The sequence below is a fragment of the Leuciscus leuciscus genome (genome assembly GCF_965113295.1).
Source record: "Leuciscus leuciscus genome assembly, chromosome: 9".
In the NCBI taxonomy this organism is placed as follows: domain Eukaryota; kingdom Metazoa; phylum Chordata; class Actinopteri; order Cypriniformes; family Leuciscidae; genus Leuciscus; species Leuciscus leuciscus.
The window spans coordinates 12,000,982-12,016,047 of NC_138733.1; the positions used below are offsets into that span (position 1 = coordinate 12,000,982).

The 15,066-nt window shown below is 38.0% G+C and overlaps 1 protein-coding gene across 3 annotated transcripts; it reads left to right on the plus strand.

The window, feature by feature from the left end:
- The first annotated feature begins 1,090 nt into the window (after window positions 1–1,090).
- Window positions 1,091–14,477, plus strand: spsb4b (splA/ryanodine receptor domain and SOCS box containing 4b). Of its 3 annotated transcripts, XM_082181241.1 has the most exons (5): window positions 1,091–1,331; window positions 5,757–5,810; window positions 6,057–6,075; window positions 9,036–9,888; window positions 13,627–14,477. In XM_082181241.1, the coding sequence occupies exons 4-5, from the start codon at window positions 9,171–9,173 to the stop codon at window positions 13,752–13,754; spliced, it is 846 nt and encodes a 281-aa protein (XP_082037367.1). In that variant the 5' UTR covers window positions 1,091–1,331; window positions 5,757–5,810; window positions 6,057–6,075; window positions 9,036–9,170; the 3' UTR covers window positions 13,755–14,477. The 3 variants fall into 3 exon arrangements, with proteins under 3 accessions (XP_082037367.1, XP_082037366.1, XP_082037368.1); XM_082181240.1 differs by lacking the exon at window positions 6,057–6,075; XM_082181242.1 differs by lacking the exons at window positions 5,757–5,810; window positions 6,057–6,075.
- Window positions 14,478–15,066: the final 589 nt, after the last annotated feature.

Genomic DNA, 15,066 nt, shown 5'->3' on the forward strand with positions numbered 1-15,066 from the left:
GATAAAGTAATGATATAGTTTTCAAAAACGTCTAGAACACAAAAGGTTTTCCATTTTAAGCTAAGCCTGATTATGAATCGTTAGGTAATATGGGCACATGTATTACTTGATTAAATTAGCTTTATTTGAGCAACATTTCAGCTCTCTGAGGTGAAGAGCTGTGCAGAAGCATGAAGCCAGGAGCAACAATTACATCAGGAAGGATATGGATTATTCCTTTCTCAAGCTTTTCACCCTCCATCTATCAAACTCTTAGCCCGCAATGCACCTCTGTAAACTGCACTGAGGTGTCCACATAGACTACCCATAATTCACTGAGATATATCACCGTTTTTAGTTTATTAAGAGATTGATTATTCAAGGCTGAGATTGTGCCAGTTCAGATAGAGACTGCTGTCTTCAGCTTCAATGTGGAATCTGCTTTTGCTAACACAGTGATCAGCACTTCTGCTAACACACACCGATCAAGTGCATGCAGAGACCAAAAGAAAGGACCGGCGAATCAGCTTCTGTGATTACTGTAGTAATAACAGTAAATTATGCATACTTACATTCAACTTATCTTTAAGCCAAACCAAAATTAAACCTTAAAATAGATTGTAGGGGTATAACGGTATACAGAAGTCACGATTTGGTAGGCTATGTACCTCGGTTTTGGGGTCACGGTTCATAAGAGTTTGTTACAATAGGAAAAATCACATCACAGTAAGAGTGCATGATACTAAAATAAGTACATTTAATTGCTTCTAATTGAGTTTGCCAAGTCCTGCCTATAGGCCCACATATTACTGCAAATATTTACAGAACCTTATTTAATGGCATTTAATTATTTGTGCAATGCATTTAATAGATAACACTTTCATGAAAACAAGTGGTTTGTAAAACCTGAGTTTGAGCTGAGGTTTTGTTGCATTAGCGCAGTTTTGACCAGCTAAAACTGAGCCAGTCTGTGGTGTTTGGAGCGCTTCGATTCAGTGAATCATTTTGCCAAGCAATTGGTTCAAATGATTCAGAGTTCCGAAAAGCTTCGTTTCTCCCTATCCCTTCATGCTTTCGTCATCGCCCTCGCGTCAACGCGGCCAATCAGCTCGCACTGGCCTTGCGTAACGTCACTCGCTAAGGAGCTCGCGGAACAAAAGCCGTCAGCTCGCGGTCTGTTCCTCTCCGCCGGAAGCGAGCGACAGGACGCCGACGCGTTCGTTCAGCATTAAAGTTCGTTTTAAACGAATTTGACACGTTATATACGGGCGTATACAGTGTAGAAGTGTAAATCTCGGGACTGGCGGCGAGTGTTTTTGTCTGCGCTGAAGCTGCGAGGGATTCTCGCGAGAGTAAGTAGATGAGCGCGTGGCTGGTTTGTTTGTGTTTGTGCGTTAGATTGTTTCAAAGCAGCTGAAACCGCAGGACAGTATCGGGTCGTTGTAGGATTATGTATTCTAGTTCTGGATCATGTCATACATGTTTTCATGCCGCAAATACACTGGCTCTTTAATTGTGCCACAATGCCAGCAACATATTTGGCCTTATCCAGCTTTAAAACTCGTTGTTTCGCTTGCACAGATGTGTCTAAATAATTATTTCGTTCAAGGCTTCTTTTTTGGGGGGAAAAACGTTGTCAGTCAGGCAGTGCAAATGAAAAAGGGATGTTTTGAAAATAGGTTTGTGTGTCAATTTCCATGAGTGTTTACGTGTAAAGGTCACAGTGGAAAGAGTTACAGAGATAATCTAATCATGCTTTTTCCCTCCCTGTGTTTTTATCTACCACAGATATTGTGAAATGCATGAATTAATCACTGGTGAACAGTGGGGGAGACTATTAAACTCTTTTGTATATACTTTTTTTTAATTTTTTTATTTATGTCAGCAATGATTCAGACGTGTTGTTTATTTCTTAGTGTGGGCTGATGTCACTTCTGCAAAGTTCTTTCTATTCCCTTTGTCTCATCCCTCTTTGTTCTTTAAAACATTGCCCGCTTCCCATTACCTGTATAATTTGCATATGTTCGTTATTCATTATGAGCACCTTAAAATCAACCCTTATGCAAACAAGCACTGAGATAGGCGTGTACGTGTGTGTTTGTTTGAGCTCTAAGTTTTGTTTCCTTTAAAGGTCGGAGGGTTCATCAAATAAAGACTTGGCATATGTCAATCAGAATTAGCATCGTGCTTTTAAATGAGTAGTTCAGTTGAACTAAATATTCTGTCAAGATTGCTTTCAGAAGACAGTTGTTGTTTTGTCTCTTCTTGATTGTAATGGTTTGTATGAACTGTAACTTTACTTATGAAAAAAGCAGTATGCCTATGCTTTCGAACAGAGACTGTTGGTCATTAGTTTTCTGCATTGGGACATTTGCACTTTTTTTCCATGACAAGCACATTCCTTTATCGAAATGTTGCAATGAAAATCATAATGCAAAATAGACAATTTACAAATATATATGATATCTTTTAAATTCAAATGTTTGGTCACCTGGGTCTGTATTAATATTTTTTTTTTACAGTTTTCGATAACACTTTAGAGAAGGGTCCAATTCTCACCACTAACAATGACTTTTGACTCAAACTCCTAATTACTGTTTATTAAAAGTTCGTAAGGTAGTTGTTAAGTTTAGGTATTGAGAAGAATTAAGCGATGTAGAATATGATCGTGCAGAATAAGGCATTAATATGTGCTTTATAACTGAGTACTAATAAACATAGTAATATGCATACTAATAAGCAAATAGTTAATAGTGAGAAGAATTGGACCCTAAACTAAAGTGTTGCCCAGTTTTCAGATAAATGCAATAATTTGAGTGTTTAAAAAGGAACTTTAATTCTGCATAGTGTTGCTGTTGTTGACCATCCACTGAAAAAGACCACATTTTAATTTTCTTGTTCATGCATGATGCATTTTATAAGTTGTATTATGTTGAATGTAAACTAACATTGAACAGTATTATATTATTCATGCATTTACCATAGATTATTAAATCTTAAAATAAAAAATTGAACATTACTGCAAAGTGATAAAGCCTATTTTAGCCCGAATTGGAATGTTCTGGGAATGTGCCGTTTTATTTTAAATGCAGCCTTTTTTAAGGCCAATGCTTATTATAATATGGCTCTTCTCATGAAGAGGCCAGAAGTTAATTTTCTCAGCTTCTGTCTTGTGTTTCTAAAGCGACAGCGCTGTCATTTCTCCTTTCAGCTGAGGTCATTCTGCTCGGTCATTTTACGAGCATGCTCAGAACGAGACAGACGGAAGCAGGAAGTCCCAGCGCTGTTTCCTCTTTCTTTCATCTCGTTCTCTTCTCTCCTTTTTTATGGCTCATGCAAAGACGTGTACCGATCACCGGGGTCAAACGTAGGATGAGGTCGTCACGGAAGCACAAACACATGCTTCAGGGGTCTTCGTTGACCAGACGTTGAACTCTGTGTGACCTTTGAACTTCATTGTGACTGGCTGTGAATGTCACGCTGGTGGAGTCACTGACCAGAGGTGGACAAAGTACACAACTTCCTTACTTGAGTTAAAGTACAGATACTACTAGTCAAATATTTCAACTCGTTTTTAAAAGTACTCAAGTATCAAAAGTAAATGTCAATGCATTTTTATTACTGTTGCATTGTTCTATGTAATACTTACAGTACCTTATGCCTCTGAATCTATGCCTGCCTACCCTCATATCAATATCACATGTATTTCTAGAGCACAGTTCCAGTAGTGGGATTGAATGTGGAATTGAATAAGTGCACTCAATAATGTCCACAATGGTTTCGGACACCCAAATGGCTGTTCCCTCAAATAGTGCCCTATTTAAAGTTTTTTGGCTTTTAGTATGAAATATATCTTAGCCTTACTGTTATCTATAAGCTAGTGCGCTCCAAAACAATGACAAAATTCGCATTTAGAAGACCAAACCCCACGTTGAAAATAAAAATCAGGTTGATGTCAGATTCCAACGTCATATTGACGTTAAAGGATAACTGTCGCCAAAATGCAACCTAGGGTCTTTTTGTTAATCTAACCGATGCAAACTTTAGTTTAAAAGCATAATTAGGATGGAAACGCCACTTTTAAGTTTGACCGTATTTTCGTTTTCGGTCAAATTGAATTTTGAATGGGAGTGGTTGCGGCACTACTATGATAGCATTAAAAATAGCTATTTTTAAAACGCTAAAAAGGCTCGACACATTCAAAAGGCAATTTGAACGAAAATACAGTCAAACTTAAAAATGGCGTTTCCATTCTAATTATGCTTTCACACGAAAGTTTGACTCTGGTAGATTAACAAAAATACCATAGGTTGCATTTTGGCGACAGTTATCCTTTAATCTCTGTCCTTTAATCTCCAGCGTTGCAGACGTTGTATTGTGGTTGAAAATGAAAATCAGGTTGACGTCAACCCGACTTTCATTTCCAACCAAAATCATCCCCCGACTGATGTTACCCCTTTCTACTCAAGGACCTTGACAGAATTGTAGTGGAGTAAAAAGTACGATATTTGTCTTTCCAATGTAGGGAAGTTAAAGTAAAAAGCTTCCAGAAAAAATTATACTCAAGTAAAGTACCAGATACTCAAAAAGTGTACTTAAGTGCAGTACTCAAGTAAATGTACTTTGTTACCGTCCACCTCTGCTGACCACGTGTTGCTCTGCTCTTATACATAAAATCTTGACTCCTAAAGAAGTTATCAGTACTGATAGTCTTGTGTTAAATCAACACTATGTACAATAACTTCACTTATACAACTGTACTCAAACATGGCTCTGATGCTCCACAGCATCACAGCATCACATCTCTGTTGATCAGACAGTTTTCGATATCTTATTAATGTAGGACACTGCAAGCATGAATAATGCAGATGTGACAGATGGAGGGCAGGGCGGTCCTGTAGTCGGGCTTGACCAGCTGTTTTTGTGTCCACTAGGCCGTGCACGACTGCTTATTCTTTCTAGTTGACTAATCAGCGGGTCAATGTTTACTGTAATGAGGCACACATGCTGCTTTTGGTGAAGGTCATGTACTCTGCTTACTCATATATATATATATATATATATATATATATATATATACATACATGCATACATTTATTTTATTTTTTTATGGTTGTTAAGTGTGTTAATATTAGTTAATGCACTTCACTTGGTACCGTTACTAAGTAACCATAACTACTAACATAAGTAATTATTTTAAGGCATTTATTAATGTAGGTTAATGTTAATTTCTGCATGCACAGTATAAGGGATATTATGCAGAATGTAAATTATATTTGAATAATAGTATATTTTTACATTAACGTTAATACTTAAATACATTGCACCAATTCATTGTTAATACATTCATATTAATCGTCCTGGGAATGTTTTACTATAAAATGCAGCTTAATTTTTAATGATTATTATGAAATGCTATATATATGTTTATTAAACTGGTTTTATTGTTATATTTTGAGTAGTATTCTACAGTGTTCTTATAAAGCATACACACACACACACACACACACTATATAGTGTGTGTGTGTATATGCTTTATAAGAACACTGTAGAATACTACTCAAAATATAACAATAAAACCAGTTTCTTCACAAGAAACTAATCGATTTGTCAGTGCAACCCCTAGTTTACATTAAAATGGAAAAAGATGCGCTTATTTTACTCTCTGAGAAACACAAACTCCTGCATGTGTGCTGACTGATGAAGTGTCCACTCCTGGTTCTGGTTGTGCACAGGTAGCAGTTTTCCTAACAGAACTCCTCTTTGTCTCTGTGCAGGAGTTCAAGGCCTAATACAACTCGTCCTCCTTCAGTCCTGCAGTGATCTGGAAGGTAAGTGTTTGCTCAGTTATTCACACTTACACCACAGTTCATTCCAGTGAATCACCATCGTCATGAGTGAGAGGAGTGTTCTGGATGAACGAGTGTGTGTGTGAGAGAGATAGAGAGAGGAAAGGCGGCTCAGTGTTTGGCTGAAGGGAGGAGAGTTGCTCTGGAATCTCTCCACTGTGAACTGCTTTACCCCTTTTCATTTCTCTTTCATTTTCTCCCTTTTTCTCCTGCTCTCTGCTGACACAGGAGAAGCAATGCATGCAGGGTAAGCTCAGACTGTTCTTGTGTGTTTGTTGTGTGGAGTAATCCGGTGTTTATATGTGCTTGACAAAATCTCATTCTTCAGATCGCTTTTATTACTATATATGTTCATAGTTATTGATTTGAACAAACCCGTAACCCTTAGCATTGAACTTCATCCCACACTTTTGGAGCTCCAGATAAGAATGATTCCTCAAATCGTGTGTCTTGTGGATGATATGTGCTGTTACTATTCTAAGCGATGGGATATATAATCTTGGCCAACTGGTTGGGGAAAAAGTGAAATGAGATACCCAAACAATATCTAGAGACTTGAGGGTTTGCTTGAGCCATTAAGTAACCAACCATTTCACACTAGAAACTGGGGCTGCCATTTTGAGGAAAAATCTAATTTTAGCATTTAAAAAAAATGGTATTTTATTTTTTGCTGAGATACATTTTATGTGATTTTTATTTATTTATTTATTTAAAAATGTTCAATGCTGTGCTTGTTTTTTTGGGCTGCACAATTTGGCCAAACATTTTGTGATTTATGAATCATTGTCTATAAAATATTTTTAATTATATTAATTATAAATGCTATAACAAAATAAATATTACTGTTATAATTTCACTGTAAAATATATACATAAAAAATAAAAAATATATATATATATATATATATATATATATATATATATTAATAATTTTTTTATAACAAATTAAAAAGAAATGCTACTGTCGTAATATTCACTGTAATTTTATCTTGCGGTACAACTGTACAATTACAATACTGATATTTGGCTGTCTTAATTTCTTAATTTTTATGTTAAAGTCACCATGAAATCTAATTGGCAACTCTTTTCAGGGAATATTGCTGTGTTTGTTTTATCCGTGCACATCATCATTATTATTTTATTCATAATCTTGCATCAGACATTCACTGCGTCCGAAATGGAATACTTCCCTAATATGTAGAATCGAAAAACAAAAGGGGGAAAAAGTCCCAGGATGAACTACTACTTCTGGCGAGATTCTGAAGCGTGCGTTCGAGGGACACTTTACAATCCCATGAGGCCACAGGAGAGGATTTATGAATGGCAGTGTAGTACTACCAAGTACATACTACTACTAAGTACATACTACTACAACTACTACTACTACTAAGTACATACTACTACAACTACTACTACTACTAAGTACATACTATTACTAAGTACATACTACCCATATTCATACTATAAAAAACATACTTTTTTTTACAGTCACTAAGTTGAAATCCAGATGTAGGCTAGTACCTGCTCAGTGTGTCATTTCAGGTGCTGTGATTAACTTGCCCTCGCCCTCACAACATCTCCTCTCTTTATCACTCCGGTTATAACATTGATTAGTAGCTGTATTCTTGCTTTTGGCAAAATGTAACTTTTGATTATCATAGAAATCCAAGTTTCTTTTTCCTAGCATTTTCTCATTTTCTGTTTTGTTTAATCTTGCTTTCATCTCGTTTTGGTTTATTAAGATGTAGGCGTCTTTGTTTGGCTTAGACCAGTCGATCTCAGTTCCTGAGAAGTGTTTGGCTCTTGTGATGCTCCGTTCAGTAACAGAAGCAGCTGGAGTGATGATTCGTGCTCTTCATGTGAGGGCGTTTATGGGAAATGTGCACACCCCATGTGGACTTGTGACAAATGTGGCTCTTTTTCCGGAGAAAATGAGTTACTGGATTAGGTTTTGGACCGTGCAAGTTTGCTTTTTGGCCCTGACTGCACGTTTGTGTCAGTGATTCCAACAAAACGTGCTGTCGTTTCTTTCTTTGTAGCTCAAGAGGGAATATTCATCTCCGATCCACACACTCTTGTGAAAGCGCGGTCTTCTCAGGTTTACAACCGATTCCCTCATTCTCCCGGTGGAGTGTGAGCGCACGCGGCTCCTTCAGATGGTGTGAAAACTCATCTCCGTCTTGAGGAGTGTCTCTTTAGTGAAGCGCCTACTTTACTTTACTTTACTTTTTCTTTCGCCTTTTCCTGATTTACAGCCATACTGGGTAGAACTACATTTTTTGCTTAATAAACTAGTTTTAGCAAAATATTTAATTAAGTGTAATATTAAGGTTTCAGATCTGTTATACTATATAAATTATTCATATTAATATATATTTTTAATTTAGTGTACACGTATCCATTCTAGTTTAATGGCGTTACCCTTATTGAGTTGATTCAATAAGCCTATGATAATGCTACTCTTCAAAAAGCTTTGAAAAATGAATACTTTTATCAACAAGGATGCATTAAATGTATCAAAATTGGCAGTAAAGATATTTATAATGTTACAAAAGTTTTAAGTTCTTTTGAGCTTTCTATTGATCAAAGAATCCTAAAAAATGTATCACCAATTCCACAAATATATGAAGCAGTACAACTGTTTTCAACATTGCTAATAATCATAAATGTTTCTTGATTAGGAAATCATCATATTAGAATGATTTCTGAAGGATCATGTGACACTGAAGACTGGAGTAATGATGCTGAAAATCCAGCTTTGATCACAGGAAAACTAGAAAACAGTTATTTAAATATTTTAATAATATTTCAAAAGTTTTTTTCTGCTTTTGATATGCAGCCTTATGCTCCACAAGGCTGTATGTAAGAGAATTCTTTAAAAAACCTTTTTAATGGTAGTGTATGTTTGAAAATATTGTTTGCATGAGAAGTTGCTTGAGTGTAAAGTATAAACTTTTAATTAATAAAATGTGGTATTGCTTGTCCTTATCTTTTTTCTTATTCCTGTTCAGGGCAAAAATTAGCCCTTCCTCCATGTTGTTTACTGATGTGTCAGGAATGATGATGATGATGATGATGATGATGATGTGCTTATGAGTTCAGGCGAGAACAACCTTGTAATTGATGCACCTAGTCTGCAATTAGTTTGATTGAAGTGCAGGAACTTAATGTCACAAGCATCCTTACTCTCTTTCATTTTGCTCTACAGTGCCGCCCACTCCGGTCCGGACAACTTCTCGTGCATGGGACAGTGTTGTCACTTCTGATTGGCTGACGCTCTCCGGTCCACCCTGCTCATGAGGTAACCCCGGCTGTCGTTGTTGATGCCCGTGGCTGGGCCGTGATGGGGCAGAGGGTGTCGGGTGTGGTGAAATCCGCGGATGAGCCGGAGACGGGGGAACTGGCGTATCCGCCAGTGTGTGCGTCGCTCCGTAGTCGCGGCATCCCGTTACCCGGCCGTCTGGAGCTGCTGTTGGACATGCCTCCGGCGGGACCGGAAACCCAGCTGCTGCACACCTGGAACCCGGACGACCGCTCGCTCAACCTCTTCATCAAAGACGAAGACCGGCTCACGTTCCACCGCCACCCGGTGGCCCAAAGCACGGACTGTGTGCGGGGAAAAGTCGGCTTCACCCGTGGCTTGCACGCATGGACTTTGCGATGGCCCATTCGGCAGCGCGGGACGCACGCTGTGGTCGGGGTCTCAACCTCTTTGGCTCCGTTGAGAGCCGTCGGATATTCCGCCCTAGTCGGTAGTGACGCCGAATCCTGGGGTTGGGACTTGGGACGAGGCCGTCTGTACCACGACAGAAAGAGCCAGACCGGCCCGGCGCCGTCGTACCCGCAGTTTATTGAAGACGAGGATGAGGAAGGGACGTTCTCCGTGCCTGAAGAGGTTCTGGTGGTGCTGGACATGGACGAAGGCACACTGGGATTCTGCGCCGACGGGAACTACCTGGGTGTGGCGTTTCGTGGACTGAAAGGAAAGAGGCTGTACCCGATCGTCAGCGCCGTGTGGGGTCACTGTGAAGTCAGCATGACCTACATCAACGGATTAGACCGTATGTATCATTTTCAGGTTTTGCTACTTATGTTTTTCCTTCTTTCCCATATTTTCCATAATCCCGTATCCAAGGGCAATGCATGTTGATTTGAAGCCAGCTCTTTAGATTTAAAGGGGCTATATGTACGAATTTTTATGCATTAATCGCTTTTTTATTGCCGATGTGTGAACCACTTGTAACAAAACTTTAAAAAAAACGAGACCTTCCCCGACTTCCCAGGTTGTCTATGAAAGCCTGTAGACTAATTTTTATGTGAAGGGCTCAGACGTTTTTGCTGGGAAAATCTAATTTGCACACGCTCCTGAGAGCCTCTCATCCGTTCTGTGACTCATGAAACGAATGCTTATACAATGTCGAAAAATATTTTCTGTACTGTAATGTCAATGTCATGCAAAGAAAAGGGATTCATTCAAACTATAGTCTCATATAGTCAGATCTGTATAGTCTCAGATATAGGCTACTTTATACACAAACTATCATAAGTGTAAAGTTGCTGGTTGCGGTTCACTTAATGGCCACCGGTGTCACTAATAACAAGGGTTTCTAAATTCTACATAGAGCTTCTTTTAAAGGGATACTTCACCGTTTTTTCATATTAAACTATGTTATTCCCTTAACTAAGACGAGTTGATACATACCTCTATCGTCTCAGTGCGTGCACTAAATCCCTCTGTCTTGCGGCGAAACTTTGTTAGCCCAGTTTATTTAATATGGGCCAAGCAGAGAAGCTACCAAACACCTCCACGTTTTCCCTATTTAAATACAGTTACTCGCGAAGTGTAACTCGACCTAGGACGGTGACACAAAACAAAACGTTGCGCTTTTCTAAGCGTGTAAAATGGATAACTATTTTGTATGGCGGAATACCATAGCAAGTGCTTGTAAGCACTTCGACTTGGCGCAGTAATATCTTCACTCGTGAAAAATCCTCTCACCGGCCCCTGCTCCCTCTAGTGAAGATATTACTGCGCCAAGTCGAAGTGCTTACAAGCACTTGCTATGGTATTCCGCCATACAAAATAGTTATCCATTTTACACGCTTAGAAAAGCGCAACGTTTTGTTTTGTGTCACCGTCCTAGGTCGAGTTACACTTCGCGAGTAACTGTATTTAAATAGGGAAAACGTGGAGGTGTTTGGTAGCTTCTCTGCTTGGCCCATATTAAATGAACTGGGCTAACAAAGTTTCGCCGCAAGACAGAGGGATTTAGTGCACGCACTGAGACGATAGAGGTATGTATCAACTCGTCTTAGTTAAGGGAATAACATAGTTTAATAGGAAAAAACGGTGAAGTATCCCTTTAAGGCTGTAATATACTACACTACTTTTAAAATCCAAACGGATTTTATAACACTAGGCATCACACACTTTAGTGACTACATTGTTACAAATTAAAGGCCCGTTCACACCAAGAATGATAACTATAACTATAAAGTTTTAATAATCATTCTAATTGTATTAGAATAGAGAAGTCCACACCACAACTATAACAATAAAGGCACGGAGGAACAATATCGTTGGAATCACTTTTAAAAGATTTTTTTTAACAGCTCGTTCTGTCTGTCATATGTCACTACGCCATTTCTACGTCATTGCACACGCGCAGAACTTTCCGGTTTCAGTTTTCAATCCATTCAAGCGTTTACATGTCCTCTCGAACAGATTAGACAAGGTTTTAACTACACCTTACTACCCCTCCGAATGAAATTTAAATCAGATTTTACCAATTCATTCAATTCAATTCAAGTTGACGTGGTTACATGTGACTATTTAGTTTGGTCACTAGCTATTGAATTCAGCTATTGACAGCCAATCAGAATTCATATTGCTTTAAAGAGCTTAAGCATTTCAAGTCACTGGCCACAAAACTGCAGCACGCGCTTATAGTAAACAAATATATAATATAATAGTTATCTAGGTGTAAATAAAAGTTAAATTTGGGTATTATACAATAAAGACGAAAATACTTTCAAGTCGTTCCGAACATAACAACGCATGACAAATAAAAACAACGTGCACTAAAATAGACTCAAAATATCAAGCATGTTTGATCGCCTCAGACTGAATGGAATCAAAGTCTGAAGCTAAAAGAACAGAGTCTGTATCCGTCTCCGTCATAGACCACACAATATTTTCTGTGAAATCTGATTTGAAAGCTCGAATCTGCAGATTGTCTATGACTTTCCGCAACTAGCATCGACTCGTTGACTAAGTCTGGGCAAAAGACGTGCAGTGTATTTCCAGCCTCTAGCTGAGATGTGGTTCATAGCTTTGCTGTTGCTTCATGATGTGAGGAATTGCGCAACCATTTGTAACATGTTTATGTGCAGCTCATCTAGTGCTTTTTTTGTAATGGCAGATTTAAAAAAAATTATGTCCCTATGAAATCATTCCCATATTGTTGGCATGATGCACATGAGCATGCTTCCTAACATTTGTCTCTGAAAATGCACTTTTAATGGGTCTTGCAACACTGATCATGAATGTATTTCCCCCCTAAAGCCCATTTACAGATAACTAAATAAATTTGCATTTGCAAGTCACACTTAATGAATAAATAATGCCATCAATTTTATAAATTTTAGCATATCCTTTATTCAAAGACTTCCTGTGCTGCATGATCTTTTCTCTTCACTAACATCAATTTTCTTTAATGTTTTTGCTTGTGCCTTAAAATCAGCTGGTATTTCGGTGATTTTTAGTGAATGTACATTACCATTCAAAAGTTTGGGGTTTTATTTGACCAAAAATACTGTAAAAACAGCAATATTATGAAATATTATTACAATTTAAAATAACTGTTTTCTATTTGAATATATTTTAAAATGTAATTTATTACTCCAGTCTTCAGTGTCACATGATCCTTCAGAAATCATACTAATATGATGATTTGCTTCTCAAGAAACATTTCTGATTATTATCAATGTTGAAAACAGTCGTGCTCCTGCATATTTTTGTGCAGATCGTGATGCATTTTCCCCCCACAATTCTTTGATGAATAGAAAGTTCATAAGAACAGCATTTGAAATCTTTACATCTTTTGTAACATTATAAATATCTTTACTCTCAACGTTTTATCAATTTAATGCAACCTTGCTGAATAAAAGTACTAATTTCTTTAAAAAATCATTCTGATCTCAAACTTTTGAATGGTAGTGTATGAAGTCAATCCTCAAGTTCCACTAATGTCCCACAATGCTTTAACTTTCAACCGTATATGTCTGTAGTTTAAACATTTGTGAGTTGTGGGTCAAATTAAATCGCAAATATCTTTTACAAACATTGCCACCCTTTTCCATTATTCTCTATATAAATGTCCGTAACACTTTATTTTAGGGTTCAATTCTCACCAATTAACTAGTTACTTATTAGCATGCATATTACTAGTATATTGGCTGTTTATTAAGCACATATTAATGCCTTATTCTCCATCCCTTAATCCACCAATACCTAAACTTAAATGCTACCATTTAATAAGCAGTAAATTAGGAGTTTATTGAGGCAAAAGTTGTAGTTAATAGTGAATGTGTTCCCTATACTGAAGTGTTACCAAATGGCCTCTCTTGTGATTGGCTGGCTTTTTAACAGTTCTTTTGCTGTTTGTAGTGTCACAACCATGAATCGTTGAGCTTATTTAGAGTCGATGTTGGTCTTTGAAGTCCTAACGAGTGTTTTCACGTGATCGTTTGAGGTCTTTGACGCTTGACCCCTAACCGACCTCTGCTGTGTCCCGTAGCTGAACCCCTGCCGTTGATGGAGCTGTGCAGGAGAGCGGCGCGACAGGCTCTGGGTCGACACCGAATCCATCACATCCAGTCTCTGCCACTGCCACAGACACTCAAGAACTACCTGCAGTACCAGTGAGACACACACACACAGCCAAATAACTGGACACGCGCTCAGAAATGATCCCCGGTGCTGGTGACTTCAGGACTGTAGAAGCTTTGTGCTGTGCACAGATGTTAATCGAGTGACGTATAGGGACGGACGCTACCGGATTGAGCAGCCAGACGACGAGTATCTAGTTTTTATACATGATTATGAGGTGATTGTAACAATAAGGTGTTTGTGTTTGAGAATGACTCAAGTTCATGTCTTCCATGGAAATAATTTTCTTAAGAGCTGATGATTATGATTTTTCCTTCACTTTTATCTCAAAATTATAGACTTGGTTTTCTGCACATAAATCCAGCATGATGTTAAAATTGTATTTTATTCCAGAAAACAAGTCCTTATTCTTTCACCAGTCTTCACTAATACGCATCATCCACAGTGCCTGAGATCTTTTAAAATCTTTTCTGTTGTTGTTTGTTTTTTTTTGTCCCCCCAAGCTGTAATCATGACGAAGCTGATTAAATCGGTTTTCAGATGTTTTAGCGTATAAACGCGAGTATGCGACTATGAAATGTGCCGCGGCGTCTGTGAAGCAGATTTTTACAGATCTGATTTTTATATGAATTTGATGTCTGCCAGAGCAGTCTGTGCTTTGGGCCTCCGGGTGGCGGTGGAAAACCCGCAAGATGGCAGACACTTTGTTCTTTTGTGACTTTTGAAATGTGAATAAAAATAAAACTCTACCCAAATGCAGACTGCTCCTTTTTCATTGCTGTATCACTTGCCAATTCTGATGTAGTAATATTTTTGTTAGTGTATTTTCATATGGTCATCATGTTGAGTTTTGCTGAACCTACTGATGATTTATTTATATTTATATTATCTGTGTTCTGGTTTATATTATTAAGTTTTTGGGTTAATGGCGTCACCTTGTGGGTCTCTGAAGAATAGCGTACAGAAAGCGTTCAAAGTTAGCTTTAAATATAAATTACACTAAGACCTCAATTTTATTGCTCATAATGATATTAGTTGTTAAATATTCATGTTTATGTCGCTTTCATTGCTGTGTGAGTACAGGTTTGGCTATAGCCTATTTGTGAGGTCCAAATGTCTTCACTTATATAGTGAAATTATGACAACTGTCTCGTGAGGACATTTTACTGGTCCTTGCTATTTGAAAAGGCTTATAAATCGGCCAAAACATGTCTAGTGTTTTGCACATGTATGTTTGGTTAGGTGACAGAAAACCAATTGAAGTCTATGCAGCGTCTTAACTAATAATATAGTGAAACAAGCGCTTGTGTGCGTAAGGTGACCGGCAGTTTTGTTTTGTCGTGGCCGC